The 26,355-nt window shown below is 41.1% G+C and overlaps 2 protein-coding genes across 5 annotated transcripts in view; one reads left to right on the plus strand and one right to left on the minus strand.

Annotated features, from left to right (window-relative positions):
- ssrp1a (structure specific recognition protein 1a) overlaps window positions 1-26,355 on the plus strand; it is a 46,860-nt gene that overhangs the window by 7,145 nt on the left and 13,360 nt on the right. Inside the window, exons 1-3 of one of the 3 annotated variants that reach the window (XM_054792111.1) lie at window positions 23,802-23,872; window positions 24,521-24,594; window positions 24,903-25,088. In XM_054792111.1, coding sequence (XP_054648086.1) covers window positions 24,541-24,594; window positions 24,903-25,088 — 240 coding nt within the window. In that variant the 5' untranslated portion in view covers window positions 23,802-23,872; window positions 24,521-24,540. Of the gene's footprint in view, window positions 1-23,801; window positions 23,873-24,142; window positions 24,217-24,520; window positions 24,595-24,902; window positions 25,089-26,355 lie in introns of those variants that run through there. The other 2 variants (XM_054792113.1, XM_054792112.1) reach the window with 2 other exon arrangements.
- On the minus strand, window positions 90-26,261 carry clcf1 (cardiotrophin-like cytokine factor 1). Of its 2 annotated transcripts, none has more exons than XM_054792114.1 (3): window positions 26,070-26,261; window positions 7,581-7,735; window positions 90-5,922 (listed from the first exon to the last, which is right to left on the minus strand). In XM_054792114.1, the coding sequence occupies exons 1-3, from the start codon at window positions 26,203-26,205 to the stop codon at window positions 4,834-4,836; spliced, it is 1,380 nt and encodes a 459-aa protein (XP_054648089.1). In that variant the 5' UTR covers window positions 26,206-26,261; the 3' UTR covers window positions 90-4,833. The 2 variants fall into 2 exon arrangements, with proteins under 2 accessions (XP_054648089.1, XP_054648090.1); XM_054792115.1 differs by lacking the exon at window positions 26,070-26,261 and adding an exon at window positions 20,736-21,246 and having other exon boundaries at window positions 91-5,922.

The following is a 26,355-nucleotide window of genomic DNA, read 5'->3' on the forward strand; positions in this document are numbered from 1 at the left end:
GGACGAGAAGGGAAAACATGACAAGACGCTGGGGCGCTCGGTGGGATTACGAGGGGTGTGTTCCTACCTGCGCTGATGTCAGTCCCTGGCTGTCACGGGTTCAGAGGGATGTTTTGTGGGAAGAGGAGCTTCGTGAGATAGTGGCATGAGAAAAGGGAGCGAAGAGGGAGGCGGAACGATGCGGTGGGAGTCGGGAAAGGGAAAGATGAAAGAGGAAGCATCGTAAATTTTCACCCGGACAGGCAAATAAGAGCCCCGCCTTTTCGGCTATCCCATTGTGTTTATCACCTATCCCTAAATAACAAAAAAAAACCTTCCGAAATGATCAGAAATACCACATTCTGTACAAAAGCTATAGTATTTATTCTCTTGATACAGTATTTTCACACCGGATAAAAAATAAATAAGCATCTCTGTCAATAAATACTATAGATACAGTACTGTGCAAAAGTATTAGGACACCGCTAGCTTTGTCAGTTGCGCACAGTAAAACAATAAATAGGCAACGATTATGTTGAAGAGACTTGCAACTTTACATGCCTTAATTGTTCTTTTTTATTATTAATTGTGTCTATTTTCAAAAATATATAATACAAGTCGTCCCTCGTTTTATCATGGTTAATTGCTTCCTGACTTGACTGCGATAAGTGAATTTAGTAGGATTCAATATTAATAAATGGAATATTTTCATAGTTAGAGCATAGAAAACCTGTTTGAGTTTTTAAATACAGTTTGTACCATTATTAGAGCCCTGTAGACATGAAATAACACCCCTATAGTCACCTTTACACCTACTATAACACTAATGCACAGGCTACGGGATCACTACAGGGACATGAGAGACGGCGGCCGCTCTTAGCATATAGCAAGCTACTGACGTAACTGGTTAGCCTCCAATTTATTTGTTCTACACTTAAGAAAGTGTGTCAAACGGAGTGGGGAAGAAGGACACAGTAAGAAGCCAAAAACGTACCATCTCCACACGAAATGGGGGGACAACTTTTTTTTCAGTCTTATCATGTCGGACTGTGCATCCATGGCTGCAAGTTAAGGTAATGTAATGTCTCATCAGTGTAACATTACTGACCAGAATACTACATATGACTTGTCTTTCAATATTTTTGGCCTAGTAATAAGCCAAAACCGCAGTAGAGTGAGGGAGTGATGTTCATTCTGCGATGTGGCGAGGGGCGACTGTAATATTAAATACAAGTAAAGTAGGAATTTTATAATTTTCTGGTTAATTTCTAATAAAGAGACTGTGATAATACAGTATATTGTGACAAAAGCAAAGCTAAAACAACATATTTAATCCTGGCATCAGACTTTTGCACTGTACTGTATTACAACCTGTAAGTACATTATTAAGGCACATGGCAAAAGCAAAACAATAGATTCTTTCTAGAACAAAAAAAATAAATCAAGCCACTTGTGAGTTTTTGTTAAAAACAAACCAAAAAGCCATAAATAATCACTTTCACATGTGCAACACAAACCACAAACAGAGGAGCTGTATGCTTAGATGCGTGTTACCATGCCAGCTCCTGAGGGCAAGGTCTGCGTCCTTTCTGCATCAAACCCCACCTCCTGCACACTAATCCCTGGCGCCAACCCTCTCCAAAACCCAAGCTGTGTTTTCTTTTTCCAGTACATAAGAGTGCATGAAGCTCCTCTTGTAAACTATCCCCTATACTAGCAGTACGTATGAGTTGGCCCAAAAACAATATGAAGTGAAGCCAACAAAACACACACACACGCATGGTGCTGTGAGAGTGGATTTATGGGTGAGAAGAGTGGTTATCAATAACCTCGTCAAAGATACCTATGGTGAAGATTTATAGCAGCGCATCAAGTTTCTCCTGCTCACGTATTAGATATAACCTCCATCATGCTGCATCATGTTTTTGCTCCTCTGGCTGACATGTGTTTGCAAAGGTGCAGTTTATATGTGCAATGAAAGCACATATTCATCATTGTTTCTCATGTATGATCTGACAAAATGAAATATGACCAAGTTTGGAGTTCATCCTGAGTGGCAAGTTGTTTGCGCTGTTTGATAACATTGAAATATTAACAAGAATTGAGGTAAAAATATCTCTAAACCATTACCCTGACCCCTACACGTTTTCAAATTATTGATGCTACAAGTCGAGCATTTTTATGGCAAAATCTCATCTTTTATATGCGTGCTGGACATGTTGGACTTTTTGAACCTTTTTCTGTGCATCACTGCAGGGGTTTTGCTCACGTTGCAGGAAAATAGTTGGAACTTTTGTGTTAGTTTCCCACTAAGTTCTCATGAGAACACTTTGGACGGCTTCATAATTTATAAGCAGTTATGTTCTTCATGAGGAATTTGTCCTTTTGAAACAGCAACGTCCGAGGACTTTGGCGGTGACAGAGAAAAACCTTTTGAAGCTCCTAATCTAATTTCAGCAGAGTTAAAAGGCAAACAAATTAACAAAAAGAAAAAAATAAATTTAAAAAAATGATTTACATGCAATTATGATGTTAATTAGGAAAGCGGTATTGTGCTGTGTGGTGCCCCCTCCACTATTGCAAGGATGTCCAAACTTTTTCCACAAAGGGTAGACAGGCTGAAAAACGTTATACAATCGTCCCTCTTTTATCGCGATGACTTGGTAACAGACCTAACCACGATAAGTGAATTAGTAGGATTCGGTATTAACAAATGGAATATTTTCTAGTTAGAGCATAGAAAACCTGTTTATGACTTTCTAAATACAATTTTTACCATTAGAGGCCTGTAGACATGAAATAACACCCCTATAGTCACCTTTACACTCCTATTATTATGTTTTTGTTTGTTTGTTTGGCTGTTTGTTTGTTTGTGTTCTGAATAACTTGCAAAGTTCTGAATGGATTTGGATGAAATTTTCAGGAATTGTCGAAAATGGCTGATTAAATTTTGGGGCTGATCCGGATCACCGTTTGGATCCAGGAATTTTTTTGAAGGATTCTTTAACATTGCGAGATGGGACCATTTTTGGCATTTGTGCATATAACTCCACACAAAATTTCCAACGGGTTGTACAAAATATCAAACACTGATCCAGATAATGGAATAATTCTAGATACTCTGATCCAGAATATGAAAAAATAGAAGACCTTTGGAATTTTCATCAATGGTATGTTTTCATGGTCAAGGAATCTAAATAAATATAGGACAAATAGTATTGGTGTAAATCACAATATGGGGGGAACTGTGGCGCTTGCCGAAGGTCTGCACTCACGGAGTGCTTTTCTAGTTCTTTCTTTGCGACACATTGCTCAGCTGTAATGGCAGGCTACGAGATCACTGCAGGGACACATGAGACTGCCACCGCTTGTTGTTGTTTTTTTAAGTTTTATTTCTACATTGTGCCGTGGGCCGCACTTTGGACACCCTTGGTCCTTATTTTTGCAGAGTCCTTCACACTTTGAAAAGCCCTTCTTTAAAACACAAATGAAGACAAAGTGAGTGAACGGTGTGTCAAGGCCGTCCGATACCAAAGTAGAGTGGAACCTCAAAAGTCAAACACCCTGGCAGTCGTACACTTAGGAGTATTCTTGTGAAAAATGAACATAGAATAGGAACTGTAAAATACTGATATCGGTAGGAAAGCGGTACACACTCTCTACGTCGACAATGATAATGAACATAATGGACTGTCTTTAACTTTACGTGAAGCAGCTCACCTTTCAGTCATCAATAACTGCATTTGAACAGTCGTTATCTTATTTTGGAAATGCAAAATGTTTGCTGTGGGAAATTAAAACGGTGGACAGTAGTGTTCGACCTTTGAAGTTCCACTTTAAGTGTGTGTATATGTGTGTGTGCGTGTGCGTGTGCGTGTGTGTGTGTGTGTGTGTGTGTGTGTGTGTGTGTGTGTGTGTGTGTGTGTGTGTGTGTGCGCGCAAATACCACAGTCTGCTAATGTGTGTAGTGCTGTTGTACAGTTACTGTAACTGACCGGCCGACTTGTGCTTACTCAGCATTACCCCCCCTCACACTGCCCTTTCTTTCCAGCGCCCGTCCACTGACTCATGTCGTCTTCCTCTCCCCTCCGGCGTCTTTCGTCTGCGAGCTCTTCACCCTTCCGGCGTTTTTGTGTCTGTTCCATTCATAACATTTCTGATGAATGTTTACTGATTCACCCGATTTGTGGTCCTGAATCAGTTTGTCGCTCAATGGCTGCACTGTCTGTCACTCAGCCGTGTGTGTGTGTATGTGTGTGGGGGTGTGTGTGTGCGTGTGTGTGTGTGTGTGTGTGTGTGTGTGTGTGTGCGGTGTGTGTGTCTGTCTAGCCACCTGCAGCAGTATTTCTGCTGATCTATGAGCTGTGAAGTCCGGTAAACCAAGCTAACCTCAGTGGGTGTGTGTATGTGGCTGTGAGCAGTGGACCAGCGACCGTGTGTGTGCTAATGTCTGCCAAATACTGATCGCGCTCCCACTTCCATATGAGGCTTAACATGTGAGAAAGTGCAAATTAGGGATGGGCACCAATTAATTGATTAATTGAAGCAAATTGGAGTGCACTACTGTACTTGATTGCACCCATCAGGGGCGCTGTTGAGTCAGTCTCGTTAGTTTGCGGTCTAGAAGGAGCCCAACATGAGCTCTGATCAGGCTTACATACATGCAGACCTCCACTGTGGTACTCCTCCAGACCACATTAATACAATAGAATACAACACTATCATGGAAATGGGAGTTCCGAACATTCACAAAATGAATTTCATAAAAAAGAGCAGATTAATTGACATAGTCAATGAAGGAAATGTAGTAAAACGCCCATCCCGAGTGCAAAAACTGTCAATGTGTGTGTTTTCTCAGCCTCGGAGTCTCCTCTTGAGGCGGTTAAAGTCCTTTGCCGATCGCCACAACCAGCTCTGCAGCTCGCGCAGTATCCAAAACCCTTCCACCTTCCGGGCAAAGTCATTCATAGTCGGCCGCACGGAGAGGAGCACCGAGGTGGAGGAGGAGATGAGCGTGGAGGGTGTGGTCAGCAGGGCGTGGTCCTCCCGGTAGAGCAGGGAGAGGGAGGATGGAGGCGGTTGGAGTGTCGGGGTGAAGAGGAGGGAGCGAGGAGGCCGGTGCTGGTGGTGAGATGAGGAGAGCAAAAGGCTCCTTCTCCCATCCACAATGACACCATCCTCCTTTCTAAGTGTGTCCATGTGCTGGAAGTTGTAGCTGTATCCTTCCCTGCTAACTTCCTGAGAGGCCATGATCAAGCGCTCTCCTTCCTCTTTATCCTCTCTGATGCTCAACAAGCGCCTCCTCCCCCATCTCGCCATCCCACCCACTTCTTCCTCTTCTTCCAGACTCCAGGTCTCTGGTTCCTCCCGCCTCCCCCTCCTCCTCCTGTCTCCTCTTGCCTTGTCCCTGGATCCGCCGCTCCTTCCTCCAGCTGCGGCCACCTCCACTCGCCTCCCTGCTTTCGTTCTCTTCATATCCACACTGAGGTCGCCCTCCCTCTCCCCTCGGGCCTCCCTCGCACCGCTTCGTCTTTCTGTCCTCATCCTGGTTCTGGACCTGTATGAGCTCTTGCTGATGAGCGCAGCCGGGTGGTCTCTCCCTGACCCCATCTGATGGTACTCGTCGCCAGGGTTTGATGAAGGAGGAAGGGCGTAACCCAGGGTGGTCATCAGCGCCGATATTGACCCCAGAAGCCCATCCAGCCCTGTGCAGAAGTGCAGCAGGGAGATCTTAAGGGAGGGGCAGAGGGTTGAGCGGGCCAGCTCCCTCACAGCCGCCAACAGGACGGAGTAGGCCCTCTGGTTCTGGGCCAGCCGGGCTTGGTTCTCCAGGCCGTGCCACAGTTCTAGGCGGGTGGCAGCGCTGGGCAAGGAGAGAGCGGTGCTATTGGGTCTCGGAGGGGAAAAGTCTTTCTCATTGAACGGTGGGCCCAGGTACGTTAACTAGGCGGGGACACACACATACACACACAAGAAGATCCGGTCAGGAAAAACAGTCAAGATACATTTCAAGCATTTTGAATCTCAGAGCAAACCGATGTTCAGGTGAATCTCCAAAAACAAAATGCATCCATTGTTTGAAGATCTTTAATTATTCCAAATATGTGCACTAAATTTAAAATAACCTAAACTGACCCAGAAAGGCACTAAAATGCTGTATATAGTGGCCAGGTATGATTGTTTACTCAACTGCAGAGAGTACCAGGTGTTTATTTATTTTTTTTATGTATTAATGCATTTTGTATGATATTAAAAATATTTAATAATAATAAAGAGGGATATCCGGCTTTCGGGTGAAATTTCAGGAAGAAACTGAAATGCCCTATAACCTCTATAGGTGGACGTCATTTGACCTTCTTTAAACTTCTGAATGCACATGTCCAACTCTTCATAGTCTCAGTACTTTTTGCACAATTTGCAACAACATGATTGACAACAGTGTGATCCATGAATCTACCGATATGAACATCAAACATCCCCATAGATTGGAAGTTGCACACATACACTCCTGATTAAAATTTTAAGACCACCTGAAAATTTGCAATAATTTACATTTTGCACTGTTGGATCTTAAGGAGGTTCCAAGGAGAGCTTTAAAATGCAAAAAGAAGAAATAAGAGTGAGACAAAACTTTTTTCAGAATTTATCGCAAACAACCATTAAAGTGAAATACCATAGCTCCAAAAAACATGAACCCCCCCTTAAAATAGAAATAAAATGTTAGAAAAAGGAGTCAGTAATAAGTAGCTTTGCCATTCTTGTAAGTCGCCTCAAAAGTGGGTTTGGGCATGCTTGATGCCAGTGTTTCCAGGAGGCTAGTGGGAATGTCAATGTTGTGAAGTGCAGCATTGTCCTGTTGAAAAAGCCAGTCATTACCACACAGACGAGGGCCTTCAGTCATGAGGGATGCCCCCTGCAACATCTCCAAATAGCCAACTGCCATTTGACGCCCCTGCACAACCTGAAGCTCAATTGTTCCATTAAAGGAAAAAGCAGCCCTTCTTAAAACCCTTCTCTCGCAGATGCCGCGTCTCGACGGACAGCCAATAGGATCCTCCCGCTCAGGACCGGTGACATTTTTTTGTCACACTTGTCTTTTTTGTCTTTTTTGCTCCATAGCCCTCAGATGTTTGAAGAAGTTTCAAATGACGTCCAACCTCAGCAGCAATGGCGTGCTGCGAAAGGCCTTGCTTATACAGCTCAACAATCCCACCACGTTGAAAGAGAGAAAGCTTTTTTGCCTTTGCCATCAAGGGATCATAACAGTGTGAATACCTGGCAGAAAATGGCATTGAATCCACATTTTTGCCAAGATTTTGGCTTTTAATGGCTGTGGTCTTAAACTTTTGATCAGCTGATGAACAGCCTATTTCACTTTAATGCTTGTTTGCAAAAAAATGCTTACTCAAAAAAGTTTTGTCTCACTTCCATTTCTTCCTTTTGCATTTTGAATCTCTACTTAGAACCTCTTTAAGCCCCAACAGTGCAAAATGCAAATTATTTTTAAAAAATGTATCAACTGGTCTTAAAATTGTGAAGTGCATAATCTTAACAAATCTTAAATCTTAAAAAAAAAATCAATGAAATCATGCAAAACTCACATAGACATCTTTGATCTCCTTGAGCTGATACTCCAGATATTTGGTCAGCTCATACGTGCTCTCGATTGAGCTCCTCTCACTGGTCAGGCTGTGGGATGAATTTACAGCTGTTGCCATGGCAACAACCAACAGGAAGACAAGGTGGATATGAGGGACTGTGGAGATGTGGAGAGGACACATACAAAGATGAATCACATTGAGGTTTCTATAACCATAACATAGTTCAATAGATTCATCTCAGCTATTATTTTCTCAATTTGCTGATTTAAAAGAATAATATCCCGCAGCAATAAATTCCAAACTTTGCTCCAGTTGCTCTGTCATTGTTTACAGTCATATTTTTTTTCCTCTCCCTTTTCTGATTTTCTGGTGTAGTTCCGTGTCTCTATGGCAATGGCCTGCCAGCGCAGTCATCCAACACTGCCAATAAAGCTTTTTTTTCCGTTTCCACTCTTATTTTTGGGTTCTCTGGCTGTCAGAGGTTTACACTGGCTTCAAATAAAACCTCACTTAATAGCTTGTGACAGTCGGACAAATGGCTTCCATGTTCACAAACACACGTGCGTGTTCCTGAAAAGGTGGGCTTGGGGTCATGTTTAGTTTTTAGTGCGTTTGTGAAGGATTTTTTTCCTTTTTGTTTTTGTGTGTCAGTTTGTCTTTGAGTGCAGTCTGTGTGTGTGTGTGTGTGTGTGTGTGTGTGTGTGTGTGTGTGTGTGTGTGTGTGTGTGCACAACCTTTGACATCCCACAATTTGTGGGGACGTTTTGAAAAATACACCAACTGGCTGTTGTTAGACCCCATAAGTCGGACTGACTTGAAATTTCTCAATTTCTTACTGCTCTACAAAACGAGCAGTTAGTGAATCATCACAAAATTTGGTATATAGTCGATGCTCGCTATATCACGGTTTGAATATCGCTCCCTTGCTTTATTGTGTTTTTTAAAAAAATAGTAAATAAATGATCGCTGTTTTGTGGTTGACTATGGCCTATTAGTCAAAAAACATTGAAAGACAAGTTATGTGTATTATTATGGTCACTAGGCATCAGTAATGTTAGGAGACATGATGTTAGAATGAGCCAGCAGAGCCGAGCCGACACGCCACAGCTGAGATCGAATGAAAAAAAGGTTTTCCTCTCCGTTCAGTGTGGAAGTGGTAAGTTTATGGCTTCTTTGTCCTCCTTCCGCACTCTGTTTGAAACACATTTAAGTTCATAATAAGTAAATTGGAGAGGCTAACTAGTTAGGTTGCTAGCTTGCTATGCTAGTGACAACGGTGTTTTATGTCCCTGCAGTGATCCTGCAATGTGATTTAAACAAAGAATAATAGGGGTGTAAAAGTGACTACAAGCGTGTTATTTCATGTCTGTAGGGCTTTAATAAGGATTAAACAGAAAGTCATAAGCCGGTTTTCTATGCTCTAACTTTGAAAATAATCATTTTATTAATATTGTATCCTACCTTGCGGAAATTCACTTATCACGGTCAGGTCTGGAACCAATTAACCGCGATAAACAAGGGACAACTGTACACCTTTCGGGGACTGACAAGCACGTGTGTGTAAAATTTGAGCAAGATTGGTTGAAAAACATTGCCGCCATCAAGCAAAACGTCTTTGCAGGGACATGAGCGAGACTTTGCAAATACAATAATTGTCCATAAGTGATTGACCATTTGTCTAATGATTATAAAACCGCATTAAATGTAGGCTAGCATGTCTTCCAAAGCATTTTGTCCACAATCCATAGGGAGCGCCACAAATGTCATTTTGTCACGTCGGGGAAAAATGTGTGTTTGTTTCAGAGGGAACGCGAGAACTCTCGTTTCAAACGGAGAAAATTGAAGCGGAAAGGTGATTTTCGACACGGAAGAACTGCATGTTCGTCGGCCTCTCATCATACTGCGCTCTTGTCCTGCTTTCACTCCCACATGCACACACGCACACACACATTTATCCTCCCTGTCATCCTTTTGCACCCTGCTCGTCTCACCCAGCCTGACACGCAGACGGCAGGCGGTGATTCATGCGCGTAATTCCGGGCGAAACACGCTGCTGTTTAACAGGTGTGAATTATGTATTGCACAACGGGGTTTTTACTTTTTTTTTGCGACACCTCCAGCTTTTTTCTCTCCCTCTGACTGACACACCTCAGGCCTCCCGTTTTGCGTCACGCGCAGCCCTCGTCCTCTGTTGTTCCTCCTTGTTACCTCTCCCTTCAAACGCGTATCTCTCCCACGCCTCGGGACAAAATAACAGCAGACAATTAACCCCGATTAGCCGGGACTATCCTCCCACGTTTCAGACCCCTTTTTTGCTCCTTTCATGTGTCCGCCATGATGGCCTCGCAGGGTTGGAGAGCAGCTCAAAGTGAACGGCTCAAGCAAACACAAATATTTAATTGTCGGAACACAAGCTCTGATCTCAGCGACACATTTTCCCAGCTTTGATGTTGACAAATTGACAGGCAACCCTGAATGGGCTTTGCTAGAAACTCACTTGGAAAAGTATCTTACGCAATAGCCAATAAAGAAAAAGAAAAACTTTTTTTTTTCTTGGTCAAAAAATACTTTGATATTTTTATGTAATTGAAAATTTAGTAAAACGGCTATAAAAAAATTATATTTATATTTTTTAAATATTTATTTCATTATTTATATTTAAAGACAAATCTTTTTTGTATTATTACTTATTAGTATCAACATTTCAGCTTTGTCTTTTTGCAGTTTGCCTTTTTGCTCTATTTTTGCCAGGAGGTTTAGGGGTTTAATTTCATTTCTACAATATGCCACGGGCCGATAAAAGACAGGGTGGCCGCACCTGTCTTTTATCGGCACCCATGGAACAGAATAAGCCTACATTCATCTCACAGTGAGGAAATTCAGGAAAATAATCCAAGAAAATAGAATAGTGTGGACCAAGTACACCACTAGAACATGTGAATTAATAGGGTCTACGAGATTGTTTAAAAAAAACCTTTTGTGTCGTATACGTCGTGGTATAGTTGTTTAGATAGTTTAGCTGTCACAAAAGCAAAAAGTTTTTTTGTCACAGTGAAAGTTCTGCTTGAAATGTATCTTTTCCCAAAAAGCTGGTTTTCTCCCTTTTCTACTCGGCAGCTGATATTTTCCTGAAACGTACTTGTTGTTCTACTGCTGATTACTAAAGAACGGAAAACAGTAGAAACAAACGTTTTTTTCTGATGAAAGACAGGAGTCTAATCTTTCTTTTGATCGATTCCACGTGTATGTAGCCATAGAACACAATATTCTGTGTGCCTTGAAAGATCAGTCAAAATGGTCTAAAATGGCCGGTACTGAAAGGGTTGTCTTTTGGAAAACGGCTGGGATTGAATGATTAATTGAGTAATTAAGGTCATATAACAAAGATTGTCTCATTCAACAAGAGGAGTGGCCACTAACCAGTTGTTTTGCCACCAAGCAGGCAAATGACTTATTCAGCAGCCACACTGGGCCACAGTAACAACAACCCTTGTGTGACCACCATCTAAATGGTAAATGTGTAGCGCTTTTCCACCTCCACGGCACTCAAAACACTGACACTGCTAGCACATTTATTTACAGTACTGATCAACTTGGGGGTTCCATATCTTTGACACGATCACGGGCAGACGGAGGATCGAGCCCACAACCTTCAGGTTGCAAGACGACCACCTGAGCCATGCCACCCCGAATTTAAAACTGAAGAAGCCTTTTGGACGAAATGTGAAACATCTTCAACAAACAGGAAAAGTCCAGTTGCCTCAGATTCAACCTTTTGCAGATTATCTGTACAGTAGTCTAGTACTAAACAAGTATTACAATGAAGTACTCATTACTTGTTAAATGTCTCCAGTTTAAATGACAAATTGATTGACAGATTGGTCCTTTCAAAGGAAAAAAGTATTTTGTAGTGACTGAGACATGGAGACAAACACCACCCATCGCTTTTTGGCTTTGAAAGAAGTACAAGCGGCAACATTTCTAATTACGGCCTGATGACTTGTAACACTACCTGTCGAGCCACATCAAAGCGTCTCCACTGACTATTTTGGAAAACTCTTCTGTAGTCCCGGGCCACTCCCACACACACACACACACACACACAGACACATACAAGCAGACCTTAAAATCCGGCAACTGGAACAACCCCCGTCAACCCGCCTTGTCAAACCCCCCTTGTCAGAAGCAATAATCATCTTCAATGTGAACATTTGGGCTTCCTCCTGTGGGACACCCATGAGCATCTACACATACTGGATCAGCACACATGTTCCAGTAAGTTCAAAACACCCTTTTTGGTGCCAACAGCACAACTGACATAACGCAAGATTGTTGTTATATAATGTTATAATGAGTGACTTCATTACAGCCTGGCATTGGACCAGACATCAAGGTGAGCCCTGCAGGCACGTACCTGGTGCATGATGGGAGCACCTAGTGCCACTGAATCCACAAGATTTGCAGTGGGATATACTGCATTACAGTAACACAAGAGGGTCCCATTAATGTTGGAACATGACACAAAAAAGTGGTATCAGAGGCGGGGACACCGCAATGAAAAAGCGTATTCCACAATGAAAACGTTTTACACCCACGACTCACTTCCCCACCCACACAATTGTCGCTGTCTGAACAAGTATTTTATACATCACAGCAGATGTTAGCGCTGACGTTGCGCATCTAATTACCCGATTACGTAATGCCATGTCACTGTGTAAAAGTGCACACAGTGGCGTCAACATCTCACTTTTGCCATGTCCCACAAACACAGATATTTTCAAAAACGCACATTTCTCCCAGTTCGGTGTTTTAAAAAAAAATCCGTCCACATACTGTAAGTGGGTAAGTCCATATAAAACACATTCACCGGTTGTCATGCTCGGTTTGGCCATTCAGAAGTCTGAAAAAGCAACTACAGCTGACTTGGTCAAACATTATAGCGCTTCTGTTCGTCAGCATACTTCTGGGGCTTAAGGAGGTTCTACAGTAAGTAGAGCTTCAAAATGCAAAATGAAGATGAAGATTGAAAGACTGAAAATGAAGATTATGAGAAAGAACTACAAATTATGCATCGTCCTAGCATCGGTTTTCTTACACGGCAAGAAAGTCTGCGGGAGCATGAATTCACGGGAAATGACTTCAAAAGAACATGACAGTGATGAGACTGGTGAGGCAGGTCAAACGGGTAATTAATTTTAACATCATAACTGAATCACTACACTTTTGTAACATAAAATGTAAAATATAGAAAAACAGCACCGTCTGATTGATCTGCTGGATCCCTGCCCCCTGCTCTGAATGGCTCCAGTAGCCTCTTTTACGAGAAATAGTCGCATCAGATCCATATTAGAAGATCCGGCAATAAGCCACCTTTGCTTTCTACACAGAACCCAGCGAAGGCTGCAGCTGTGTGGGATTTTAGTCAGCAACACTGCATCAGGCGTTCCCAGGCCAGTTGGGAGACATAGTCTCTCCAACGTGTCCTGGGTCTTCCCCAAGGCCTTCTAATGGTCAGACTTGCCCTGAACACCTCCACAGGGAGGCGTCCGGGAGGCATCCTGACCAGATGCCCAAGCCACCTCATCGGGCTCCTCTCAATGCGGAGTGGTAGCGGTTCTACTCCTAGTCTCTCCCGGATGACAGTCCTTCTCACCTTATCTCTAAGGGAGAGCCCAGCCACCCTACGGAGAAAACTCATTTCGTCCACTTGTACCTGCGATCTTGTCCTTTCGGTCACTACCAAAGCTCATGACCATAGGTGAGGGTAGGAACGTAGATCGACCGGTAAATTGAGAGCTTTGCCTTTCGGCTCAGCTCTCTCTCCATTCAGAACGTTTCAAGTTATTTTCAACACAGACAAACATGAGCCGTTAACTGGTGTGACGTATAAAATACTCGTCAGGCAGTGACATTACTTTCAACACAACAGGACGGGACCAATGAATGTTGCGTGAGAGACAGAATGATCTGGAAGAACGACCCCTCAATCTTAGATTTAAAAGGTGTACACACTTGTTCACACACACACAAGATGCAAAAAAAGAGCGTATATATATCAGGTTTTGGGATTTACCTTTAATGTGCATTGTAGCACAGGACGAAACCAAGTGTTGCTTCCATTGAAGACGTATAAACGACATTAGCATTTTCTTTTAACGTGAGCGAGGAAGCTCCAGTTGAAGACAAGCAGTGTTTGAGGCCCTGAATGTATAAATGCTAAGAGGTGATTAGTCCGAGCAGACTAATGCTGGTGGACGTCACAAATAATTATCTTCTTACTTTTATCATCCTTGCCCTCCTTTTAACTCTGCTTTATAAAGGGGTCATCACTTAACAGAGGCATTTATAGATGAAAATGTGTGGCCTATTTTGGACTCTTTCTAATCAAGTCAGTAAATTCAGGACTGTCTCCGCAATAGGATTGAAGACGATATCATGGAGAGGATCACTACCAGGGCGTTTGCTATGATATGCTGTGATGTATGAAGCGACATTATAGTCCGTGAAGGTCGTCTTTGTCATGTATGCTTTCCCGTTGCATAAACACCGCAAGCTCTCCGGACAGGACGATGACATCACATGTTCATGTAGCATGTGGCTTGCTCGCCGTTTAACCTCAGCGGTCACACTTAATGTGAAACTGTAGCATGAAGAAATACCTGGGAGAAAACATCTTCCCGCTCCCTTTCTGCGGTTCCAACCGTATTTATGATCTGCAAAGGCAACACCCACGTCCTCCCAAAGTTGTTAGTGGTTGAGTTCAGGGCAGGGCTCTTCAACTGGTGGCCCATGAGACAAAACTTGGTACTTAAAAACAGCAGAACACTCCTGTCATCAGAGGAGTGTTTGGTTTGTTTTCCTGTCATATAGAGCCTTGGTTCCCAAAGTGGGGGTATGCAGATTGTCACAGGGGTACGTGAATAAAAAACGAAAAACAACGTGACTGCATTGCTGTCTGAAAGCCTAACACGCAGAGTTACGCAGTGCGCTTGAACCCCAGCATCATGTGAACGACAAATTGTGAATTTTGTGAATTTGACACACCACAGCTGGATAGGTCAACCGGCCTGGCATGTCCGTGCATTCTTGAATAGACAGTTAAAGAGTACACTCTCTCCGCTAAAGATTTTCTTTTCTAAAAAATTCTATTCAAGAATATTGAATCATTGCGTGCCCACAGACACTGGTTTATGTTTTTTAGGGGTGCAGGGGGGTACACAAGTGTCAGGGCTGGGACTGTGAATAGTTTGAGAGGGTGATCTCTGGCTCGTGTTTTTGTGGTAGATCATTGAAAACAGCAGCCTGCTCCTTTCATATGGAATATCTTTGGGTAGAGTTTTTGCTGTAAATATATGAAAATAGCCGAGTACTCCTTTCATATGGAATATCTTTGGGTAGCGTTTTTGCTGTAAATCTATGAAAACAGCAGAGTACTCCTCTCATATAGAAAAGCTTTGACTAGCGTTTTTGCAGTAGATCCTTACAAACAGCAGAACGCTCCTGTCGCGCAAGAGATCTTTGACTCATGTTTTTGCAGTAGATCCTTACAAACAGCAGAACACTCCTGTCGCGCAAGAGATCTTTGACTCATGTTTTTGCAGTAGATCCTGACAAACAGCAGAACGCTCCTGTCGCGCAAGAGATCTTTGACTCGTGTTTTTGCAGTAGATCCTTGAACACAGCAGAGCACTCCTGTCATATAGAAGATCTTTGAGTGGTGTTTTTGCAGTAGATCCTTGAAAACAGCAGTGCGCTCCTTGCATATAGAATATTTTTGCATCGTGTTTTTGCAGTTGGTCCTTAAAAACGGCAGTGTGCTTCTTTTGTATAGAAGATCTTTGACTCGTATTTTTGCAGTAGATCGTTCAAAACAGCAGTGTACGCCTGTCATATACTGTAAAAGATCTTTGCCTCGTGTTTTTGCACTAGGTCCTCAAAGCAGTAGAGCGCTTCTTTCATATAGAATATTTTTGAGTCGTGTTTTTGGAGTAGGTCGTTAAAAACATCATATAGAAAGGCTTTGAGTAGCTTTTTTGCAGTAGGTCCTTAAAAACAGCATTGCACTCCTGTCACCTAGCAGCTCTTTGACTCGTGGTTTTGCAGTAGAGCTTTAAAAACATCAGAGTGCGCCTTTCTTGTAGAAGAGCTTTGACTGGCGTTTTTGCGGTAGGTGCTTAAAAACAGCAGAGCGCTCCCGTCATTTAGAACATCTTTGACTCGTGTTTTTGGAGTAGAGCCTTGAAAAGGCCAGAGCGCTCCTGTCTTGACATATGAAGGATTTTTGACTAGTGTTGCTGGAGAAGGCCAAAATGCAGCGCGGTTCTGTTATATAGAGGATCTTTGTTTATAGAGGATCATGTAAACATATATTATATATATGGGCCGCACGGTGGTCTAGTGGTTAGCACGTTGGCCAACACAGTAACAGCTTGGAGATCGGGAAGACCTGTGTTCGATTCTCCCCTGGGCATTTCTGTGTGGAGTTTGCATGTTCTCCCCGTGTGCGCGTGGGTTTTCTCCGGATACTCCGGCTTCCTCCCACATTCCAAAAACATGCAAGTGAGGTTAATGGGCGACTCTAAATTGTCCATAGGTATGAATGTGAGTGTGAATGGGTGTTTGTCTATATGTGCCCTGCGATTGGCTGGCGACCAGTCCAGGGTGTACCCCGCCTGTCGCCCGAAGTCAGCTGGGATAGGCTCCAGCATGCCCCCGCGACCCTAATGAGGAAGAAGCGGTATAGAAAATGGATGGATGGATAATTGAATTGTTATATTCTCTTGTAATATTCTCTAGAATAATTGAATTGAATAGCCCTGGATTGGTTGTCATGGTTACAGCAGTGCAGCAATAAGTAGCAGTCAATGTCTCGGGTCATGTGGTGACACCTGCGTGTGTTGTTGTGTTGTTGTTGTTGTTTTAAACGCTCATTTAACATCACACATGAGGCGTGTTAGAAGTGGACCGTGGGGTGAGTGCGGGGTGGCGGTCCAGGGGTCGGGGTCAGGGTCAGCAGTGTGTGTGTGTGTGTGTGTGTGTGTCTGTGTACAGTTAGAGGGCAGATTTACGAGCAGCCTGTAGCCAATCAAATGCGCATTCCTTCTCTAACTCAACACACACAAACGAACACACACATGCATGCAGTGTAACGTAAATCCACGCGCGCACACACACACAGACACACACACTGAATAATCCATATAACCAAAGCAGCGTGTCATCACACACATTAGACTGGTCCCACACACTCACACTGGATACACAATCAGGCTGCAAAATAACACAACTTTGTTATTCCTGACATCCCAAATCCATCTTTTCCAATCTTTTATCATGTTTGCATCCAATTTTTTTTTATCCCCACCTTCGTTTCTCCCCAAATCGCAGCACAAAGTCAAAAAAGCTTGTTGAAGCCTTCCCCATAATTGCCTTCACTCTGTTTTCCTTCCACTAATTGGCTCCACTTGTTGCCTTCATCCCCATCTTTCATTGCTTCACTTCCTCTTTTTCAGACCTGCAGGTTTTCATTTACCTCGCTCGCCCTCACCAACCCACCCAAAGATTTGTTTCCTTTGCGATGGTAAGACGGGCAAAGGCAGTTAAGACCCCGCTCTGCTCTGAAATAGCCAGCCTTGCACACATGAAGGTGCTTTTCGTAGGTTTAGCAAATACGTTTCAGCTTTGGTGCATTGCAGAAGAAACAACAAATAGTCCGCAAGAATGTATCCTTTTGACGCTTTTATCTGTTATCTGTTAAAAAAAGGAAAAGTAGTTGCCTCCAGGTCAGGGGTGTACAGGATTTTTTCAATGAGAGCTGCGTACTGACAAATGAACGGATGCGGGGGCCACTTTTACTTTTTTTTTTCATCCAGCCCAAACACTCAGCTTTGTGTTATCGGCGGCACAACGTATTATCAATATGAATGAACTTTTTCTCCTTACATTAGGCTGTTTTGCACGTTTTTCCATTTTTTCTGTTTTGTTTTATTTATATATTTTTACAAACATTTCAACTTGCTTCTCATGCAGTTTTTTTCTCTTAATATTTGATTTATTCTCATAATATTTTAACTTTATTATTGTAATATAATAACTTTTACCTGACCTTAATGCCCTAAAATTACGAATTGTATTCTCTGTTTTGCTTCACATATTATGACTGTTAAAAAAATTCAGATATTTTTCAAATTTGTGCTATTTTTTTCGTCTTAACTCATTCAATACCATACTTTTTTAAACCCGAATACTCGCTCCCAGATGTATTTTTTGCGTGAGAGGCAAAAAGAGGGGATGACGCAAATGTGTGCTAAAAGATGTCACTGTTAGAGCAGTAGTGAGCCATAAAAACGGCCACAAGGTGGCAGAAGTGCATTTGCTAAGAGCTCAGCATGGATCATTTGCACGTATTAACACGTTGGACAGCAAGGAGGACGTGAGAGAGCGTTGCGGAGTGTAAGCATGTGGAAGGTTACGTATTACAGGGACATTTTAACGCATGCACGCACGCAGTTTACTGCCAATTTTGTAAATTGTAAATAGTTTGTGGTGTTATATTTGTAAATAAATTCTTATTTTAATGTCAAACAACCCCTTTTTGTGTTGTTTATGTTGTGGTATAGTTGTTTAGATATTTGAGCCGTCACAAAATAAAAAAAAATTGTGTCACAGTGAAAGTTATGGTTGAAATGTGTCTTTTCACAGAAGGCTGGTTTTCTCCCTTTTTTAGTCGGGAACTGATATTTTCCTGAAATGTACGTATGTTCTACTGTTGATTACTAAAGAATGGAAAAAGGTAGAAACAAACAAAGACAGAAGTCTAATCTTTCTTTTGGTGGGTTCCATGTTCACAAAGCCATGGAACACAATATTCTGTGCGCCTTGAAAGATCAGTCAAAATGGTCTAAAATGGCCGCTACTGAAGGTGTTGTCTTTTGAAAAATGGCTGGGATTGAATGAGTTAATGTTATCACTTTATTTCCCTAATATTTTTGTCTTTATTCTCATAAAATTGCTGCTTTTTTTCCCTATTTTTGCTGTTGTTGGTTTTTTTTTTAGTTTTCCTTATTTAGAATGTGGCGAGGGCCCATAAAAAAAAACTGTCGCGGGCTGTAAATGACGCCCGGGCTGCACTTTGGACACCCCTGCTCTGCCTTGTACGACCACAATCACACAGTTCACCCAAATGTTCCACTTCTGAATTGTTCCACTAAGCGTTATCTGGCATTGCGCTGCATTGACTTCCAGCGGAGCTGCAGGAGAGACACAGAGGGGGGAGTAGAGGATTTTCTTTTTTTTCTTCTTCCGCGAGGGGCCATGTTAATTTGGCAAAAATGTAAACAGCATGTGTAAGTGTTCAAAGCGTGACCGACTCATTTTATATGATCGCCCCCACCACCAGGTTTCTTTCTCTTCCCCTCTGTGTGCTGTGGACTTGTGTCAATGCTGTGAATGAAGCCCTTCCATTAAAATTCAAATGTTTAAAAATGTCTTCTATATAAAACGCAATCATATCTCATCTCCATCATCTTTGTCCGTCCTCTCTTTGCTCTGTGTGTCTGCTCTTGACATCCCACCTTCACCGCGGGGACCGCTGGGATGAACTCCTTTCACCCCATTTGCACTGATTCTAGCTCAACCATCATAATAATAACTAGCTGTTTATGCGTGTATAATGGCCAGGCTGCTTATAGAAACTGGAATAGGAATCGCTGTGTTTCTTCCCGTGTGTGTGTGTGTGTGTGTGTGTGTATGGGTGTGTGACTAACGTGAATCATGTACTCTCACCTATCAGTGACAGTTAACTAGACAGGCGCTTCAAGCTTCCTCTGACCTCTAACCTATGTATGTATTTTTTTTACACTGTTTATCATTCTTAAAAAGTGTAAATACTTCCCTTCCATGTATTCAAAACAAATCCAATGGCCCACGTCTTCCTCTCCATGTTTAGTCCAAATGTAAAATGTTATATTTTACACACTGAGGATTTCTAGATTCCAAAAAAAGCAACATTTAATGGACTAAAAGTGGAAATTAGCCATTAAAAACAATATTTCTGAAAATGTTAAATGTATAAGATTTAAATAAGAAATAGTAATTTAACAAGAAAACTAAAAAATAGCAAAAATGGAAAACATCTGCAGTAATTTTAAAAGAATTAAATCAAAATATGAAGAGAAAAACATTGTGATCTAACGAGAAAAAGTCGTCATTTTAAGAGAATAATGTTGTAATATCAAGAGGAAAAGAAAAATAACATAATTTTAGTAGCATAAAGTTGAAATATTTAAAAAAAATGACCTTTTTTTTAGTCGTAATATTATGAGAAACAAACCAAAAAAATGTTTGGACATCTATTTTTGGGGAAAAGTTTTAACATTGGGGGAATAAGGTCATAATTACGAGAAGAAGAAAAAAGTGGAAACAGCAGCGGAAATGGAAACAACAGCTGTAATTTTACGACCTTCAAGTCCAACTATGAAGAGACAAAACTCCCAATTTTACAAGAATAAATTTGTAATATTATGAGGAAAAATAATGTCACGTTGGTTGCAAAGAGTTGAAATATTAAAGAAAAATTGGTGTGTTTGTTTTAAAAGTCGTCATATCATGAGAAACAAACAAAACAAAATAAAGTGTCATTTCTGGGGAAAAAGTTAAAAGTTATAATATCATGTGAAGTCCTAATATGACAAGAAGAAAATAATCAACTAGAAGAAAGTTGAAATATTTGGATATCTAAAAATACAACAGCAAAAATGGGGAAAAAAGACCAAAGTGAGTAATAATGATGTTTTTTCACCGACATCACAAAGCTGAGATGCACTTTTTTTCTTGAAATGTATATAACTTCTTAGCATATCTACATTGTGTTGCTTTACAAAATATCAAAGTGCGTCCTTTCATCGACCCTGGTCTTTGCTTCTGAACTCGTGATTCATTTCTGATGATGAAAAATGACGAAAACCCCCCAAAATGTTACTTTTACAACTCACATTCCCACATTTTCATTTGTTTAAGAGTCAAAATGTGTCATTATTGTCATAGAAACGAGTGGCGATCTGGGGTACAGATAAGCCAAAGCAAGAGTACAACATGAATCCATGAAAACATGCAACATTTGTAAAGTTATTGGTCATATTGCAGTCATTTACTTACCTCTGCAAAATGTCATTTTCCTTCAAAATCCTTTTATTTCCTTTCAATGCTCTCTCTCTCTCTCTCTCTCTCTCTCTCTCTCTCTCTCTCTCGCTCTCTCAGAAGTTCATGTAAAGGCTGAGGCGAGCCCTTAAATGTGTCCTCTGTCTTTTTAGTCCTTTGGATCAACAGCAAAGTGATGAAGCAGGTGATGCTTTCAAGAAGGTGTCCCTGAGGATGGAGCCTCTCTCCTTTCACTTGTGTGGTCTTAAATGTGTGACACACTCAAAAAGAAGGCGAAGGCTTTTTGTACCCTCCTCCTCCACCTCCTCCCTTCTCCTCTACTTTCCTCCCCTCTTTTCCATCCTCTCTTCTTTCTTTTTCTTTTTTTTTTTGGAAATCCTCGTGGCTGATTCAGCGGCTTGACGCATCACACCGGCTCGACCACGGGACTTGTCTCAACTCATCTCTGTCTCTGTGAGCTCACCATCATCAGCCTCAATCCACAGCGACTGCGGCCGTTTCATGTCTAATCCTCTTCCCTTTAATCACCGCTGCGCCGCAACCCCCTCTGGACCCTCACATCCTCCACAAATTTGGGATTTTCTTTCCTCCTTACATCCCTACTCTGACAGACAGACATGGGAACGAGGCAGGGCACTTCTTTGTTTGTGTAAAAGCCTGCACCTCCTGCATTTTTGTCCTCAGTAAGGGACAAGCGTTTCGCAGCCTTATTTCAAACCCAAAATGCAAAAAATAATGTTGCTGTAGTGTGGAGAGGACCGGCATGTTTTACGGGCACAAGAGAAAGGCATAAATTGACTGGGGGTTTGCGGCACAAATGTTTAGTCAATAAAGTTTGAGGTGGTTTTGATAATATTCATAACACCGTGTTCTTCCAATGTCCTTTGTGACGACTACTCTATAGGAATACCTTTTTCCATATAAAAACGATGAAGAAGGTTCATGCAACTGTAATGCAGAATTGCATGCGCAGTAACCAAGAAAAAATAAAGACTCATTCATCATATGACAAGGCATAAAATGATACGAAATGTCCAACAAGTTCATGTCCAATGCTAATATAACCGTAACTGTAAGAATGGAATATCATAAATACAGGTATAGGCAAGCAAAGCTGTGAAGGGCTTTATCTTGGAAATCGTTCCTATTTGTTCTATTGTCCAGTGCCAAAAAACATTTCATGAAAAATAAGCAAGCATATTTCTTGACAACAGCCAAAAAAAAGGTGGCATATTGTTTTCATCCACGACAAATACTTAGGGCAGAAAGTGTTGCTTTATTTTTTGGGTCTCAAGAGGTTATAGAACAAAAAAAAAGTCTGAAAAAATAAATAAAAACCCGTTTCATTGGATTCATGCTGAAAAAATAAGGCAAGGCAAGTTTATTCGTAGAGCACAATTCATACACAAGATAATTCAAAGTGCTTTGCAGAAAAGAAGGGTGAAATCACTTCATAAAATCATTCCATAAAAACATAAAATCACTCTGAAATCATGACATAAAGTTCCATAAATCCTGCCATAAACAAAAAAAGATCAAAAATAAAGAGTGCAGATGAAATAGCTTCAGTTGTCATGTGCACCGTTGAACAGACGTGTCTTCAGCCTGGATTTGAACGTTGCCGAAGTTGATTTTATTGATTTTATTTTTCAGTTTTGGGTAACCTTACCTTTTTTTTTAAATCTCTGGTACTTCACCACTTACTTTTCAAGCTATGCATTGGACTTGATCGACTTGAATTTTGACAAATAACTGCAAAAATTGGGGCGTTCTAAAACTTTTGACCGATAGTGTATGAACAATCATATAATGATATACATTACAAAATAATAAATGACTATTATTACATTCAAAAAGGCTTTACTGCCAAGAAATGTTGAATATGAGTGTTGTTATTATAATTAGTCATTGTTATTATTATTAGTGTCTTTATTATTATTAATAATAATGCATTTTAAAAAGGCTTCATTGCTACAACAATCGAAATAATTGAATCTACATTTTACAAATAATGCTTTATCTGTTTTTCTTTCGTCATTCCTCTGGTTATTTCTCTTTAATACAATTAAAATGATGATTATTTCCTACCCCCGGTCACTCAATAGGCTGATTCTGTGTTATATTTGTTCTGCATACAAGTTCAAAAATTGATGAGGCCCCGTTACAAAACAACAACACCATCCCATCCTATCCCGTCCCATCCCATCCTATCCCATGCAGTTAAACAAAAGCATATTTCGAAAGTGTGTTTAAGCTTAGCTCAGCATGCAGGTTTGTATTGCAGAATTTAGATGGCCTGTAAATTATGTGAACTGATTATAATCAAGGATGGAAAAACAAGGCGGCCTCCATGCACCAGACAGACCTCCCAAAAAGCAACATGCTCAGCGAGTCAAAGGGCTCCTACAAAGTGGAAGAAAACAGCTTGGGAAGATGCATGTTTTTTGCCCAACTAACAAGTAACTATAATGATTTCAACAAGACATGATCCCCTATTGCAGTTGTTGCATGTTTCAGAGCAATCCTGGTTTGCTTCAGTTTCATTTTCTGTCAGTTTATACTGTCACTTCTTTCATAATGTACGGGACCCATAGCACAGATACTGGCAGTAGCTGACATCATTTGCATGCTATTTCATGGTAATCACTCATTATAATAGATTTTCTTTCATCTTCTAAGTCCTGAACATGAATAATCTTTGCACATTTCGTTATACAACGGCATGTAATTAATTATTACACCATGATTAAAAATTATCAACTGAATTACGCGCTTAAAGCATGATTATATTTCCATTTTGATTTCAGAAAAAGGTGTTGAATTTGAATTTGGGTGTGACATGTTTACATTAGATGGTTTAGTGACATCTAGTGGGAGTAAGTGTTACTGCAGTACATGACTGCGTTACTGCTAAAATTAAACTTTAAAAAATAATGAACTCTAACAGGTAGTTTTTTTAAGTATGCGATTAACTACCCGACTCAATGTTTTCAATGCAATTTGATGCATAGCTTCACTTTACAAGGTTTTCATCGTAGCACCGGAAGTAAATACAAACAAGTACTTCCTGTGACGTAGGGCTAGCTCCGGATGCTACACGCGGGAAACAGGCGGACTTTCTCCTCACGTTGACGGTAGGATTTGAAATTTGCACAGGTTACGTTTGATGGTTATCTGTAGACAAATGCGTAGTCATTGTAACTATAACACGGGGTGTTTGTGTGCGCTTTCTATTAATCATGTTTACATTCGTAATTTAATTCAGCATAGCATGTCTTGGTTTCTTTACACCGGCCTTGCTTTCTCTCCGGAGCACTCGTTTATGAAACGTGGAGTGTCTTAACCGGGCGGCGCTTGAGGGCGACTCAATCTGATGCCATGTACAGCCAAGCAGGCGTTCAGATTCAAACCCCACAATAATTACGAAAACAATCGCACCCCCTTGGAAGTTAGCTTAGCTATTGTTGGCGTCGCAGCAGTAAGTTTAAGGTTTCTTACTGTGTTTATACTTTCATGAATGTTAAATGTATAAATGTTATATGTTGTTTGGAGACTAGTCTGAAGATGAGAATGAGCACTGCGCTGAATTAAGAAACGAATAAACTTAAAGAAAACTACAAACTCACAATTCATTATTACTCAGTATTGTGTGGCTTCAAGAGATGCCTCCTTTTCTTTGACTGCTGTGTGTCAACAACATAATCTACCCCTGTCTAAAAACTATCTAATCTAACTGTCTAAAAACACTTTTACGAATTGAAGTTTATTATGTCTGTCTTTAGAGCATCAGCCTGTAGTCGAGATGGGAGACACGCTGGAGTTCAACGAGATTTATCAGGAGGTGAAAGGTTCTTGGGTCAGTATCCAAATACTCATTGCCTTTTTAAATTGACAAATGTACAGTACTTTAATACAAGACGTTATTTCACGTTTAACACGTGCACACATTGAAATATCAGAAATGGGAAACCTACATCAAACCTTACATTTTAAATGATAATACAAGGGAAATGATAAAGGTTTTGTATTATTAGATTGTGCGGGTATAGTTGACAGTGATCATATATTGCTACAGTAGCTGTTATATCTATACACTTTGTATTATACTAGATAAACTCTATAAAAAATAAAATAAAAACAAATTAATTTTTTTTTTTTCTGCAGAATGACGGGCGACTGCGCTTCAGCAAGCAGAACGTGGTGTACAAGAGCAGCAAGACAGGAAAAGTGGACAACATCCCGGCGGCTGAACTCAGCCTGGCTCAGTGGCGACGCGTGTGTTTAGGTCACGGCATCAAGCTTAGCACCAGCACGGGACACATCTACAAATATGACGGCTTCAGGGACACGGTGAGTGCGCCTTCTACAAGTAGATCTGTTTAAAGGAGTGATGGGGCAACTGTGTAGTTTTGATGCCTCCCACATTTTGTCTAGATGGCTGCCCCACTGCAGAATATTTAGAGGAATTAAATGAATCCATTTTTATTGCAAGCGATATACTATAGAAATTAAATGTGGATATAATTAGATTAGTCAGTGCGCAGCTAGTATAGCAGTATACATTTACTGTCCACTGACATTGACCCAACACAGCCATTTAGGGGTGTCCCGATCCGATATCAGCCTGCATCTAAAATCTCCACCGTAAACACTTTGATGAAAGCAATCAATTACAGACTCCGCTCCAGCACTTCTATCCGGCAGCACCCGGATAGAGTGATCACAACTACAGCGCGTGCTAACAAAGTAGCAAGGAGTAGGACTGCAGTTATCAAATATTTTAATAACCGGGTATTCTACTGAATATTCTTTCGGTTCATCGAGTAATCTAAGTGAAGTCATTTTTGTTTGGTTCAAGAGCAATTATAAATACACAGGAAAAAGTACGACAGAACACTTAATAAAGAATACCCAATCGGTATTTACATCAAACAGTTAACATTGTCCATAGATGCAAACTGTATTTTCATGTGGCTGATGGAGTAAATAATGATGCCTTGTAGATGAATTTACCCATCCAAGCTTTACTGAAAAAGGAGAGAAATAATTAGTTAATTGATGCTAGAGTTGTCCCTCGTTTAGCGCGGTTAATTGGTTTCCGACCTGACCGTGATAAGTGAATTTTCGTGAAGTGGGTTTCGATATTAATAAATGGAATATTTTTGTATTTACAGCATATGAAACCTTTTCATGACCTTCTAAATACGGTTCTTAAAGCTATTAGAGCCCCGTAGACACAAAATAACACCCCTGTAGCCACCTTTACACTTGTATTACCCAATGTAGTAGACATAATAACCGAAAATAACATAAATAAGATAAGAGACTCACATGTTAGCATTGACAGCTCCTGCGGTGGCTGATGATGTGGTGACCAATGTAGAATACCACTCGGCTGCCACCGTTTGTGGTTAAGGAGAGAGTCACGATGCACTTCAGTCGATTTGTTAACAAGCAGAGAACACATGCAGGGAACAGGAGGGATTTTTGCAACACGGCGCCTTCCTGAAACATCCACCGCTGTTTGACACATTTACATTTGCAAAGTGTGAGAAACTCCCACGGGACGACAAGAAGTCATTAGCTGTAACGGGAAAGATGGGCAGCCCCTGTCAGT

The sequence above is a fragment of the Dunckerocampus dactyliophorus genome, chromosome 11 (assembly GCF_027744805.1).
Source record: "Dunckerocampus dactyliophorus isolate RoL2022-P2 chromosome 11, RoL_Ddac_1.1, whole genome shotgun sequence".
Lineage (NCBI taxonomy): Eukaryota > Metazoa > Chordata > Actinopteri > Syngnathiformes > Syngnathidae > Dunckerocampus > Dunckerocampus dactyliophorus.

Coding starts and splice junctions, on each gene's coding strand:
- clcf1 (XM_054792114.1), bottom strand. CDS start 26,205: ATGTGTTCTCTGCTTGTTAACAAATCGACTGAAGTGCATCGTGACTCT. Junction 7,736..26,069: donor GGAGCTGTCAATGCTAACAT/GTGAGTCTCTTA, acceptor ACATCTCCACAG/TCCCTCATATCCACCTTGTC. Junction 5,923..7,580: donor AGGAGATCAAAGATGTCTAT/GTGAGTTTTGCA, acceptor GTCCCCGCCTAG/TTAACGTACCTGGGCCCACC.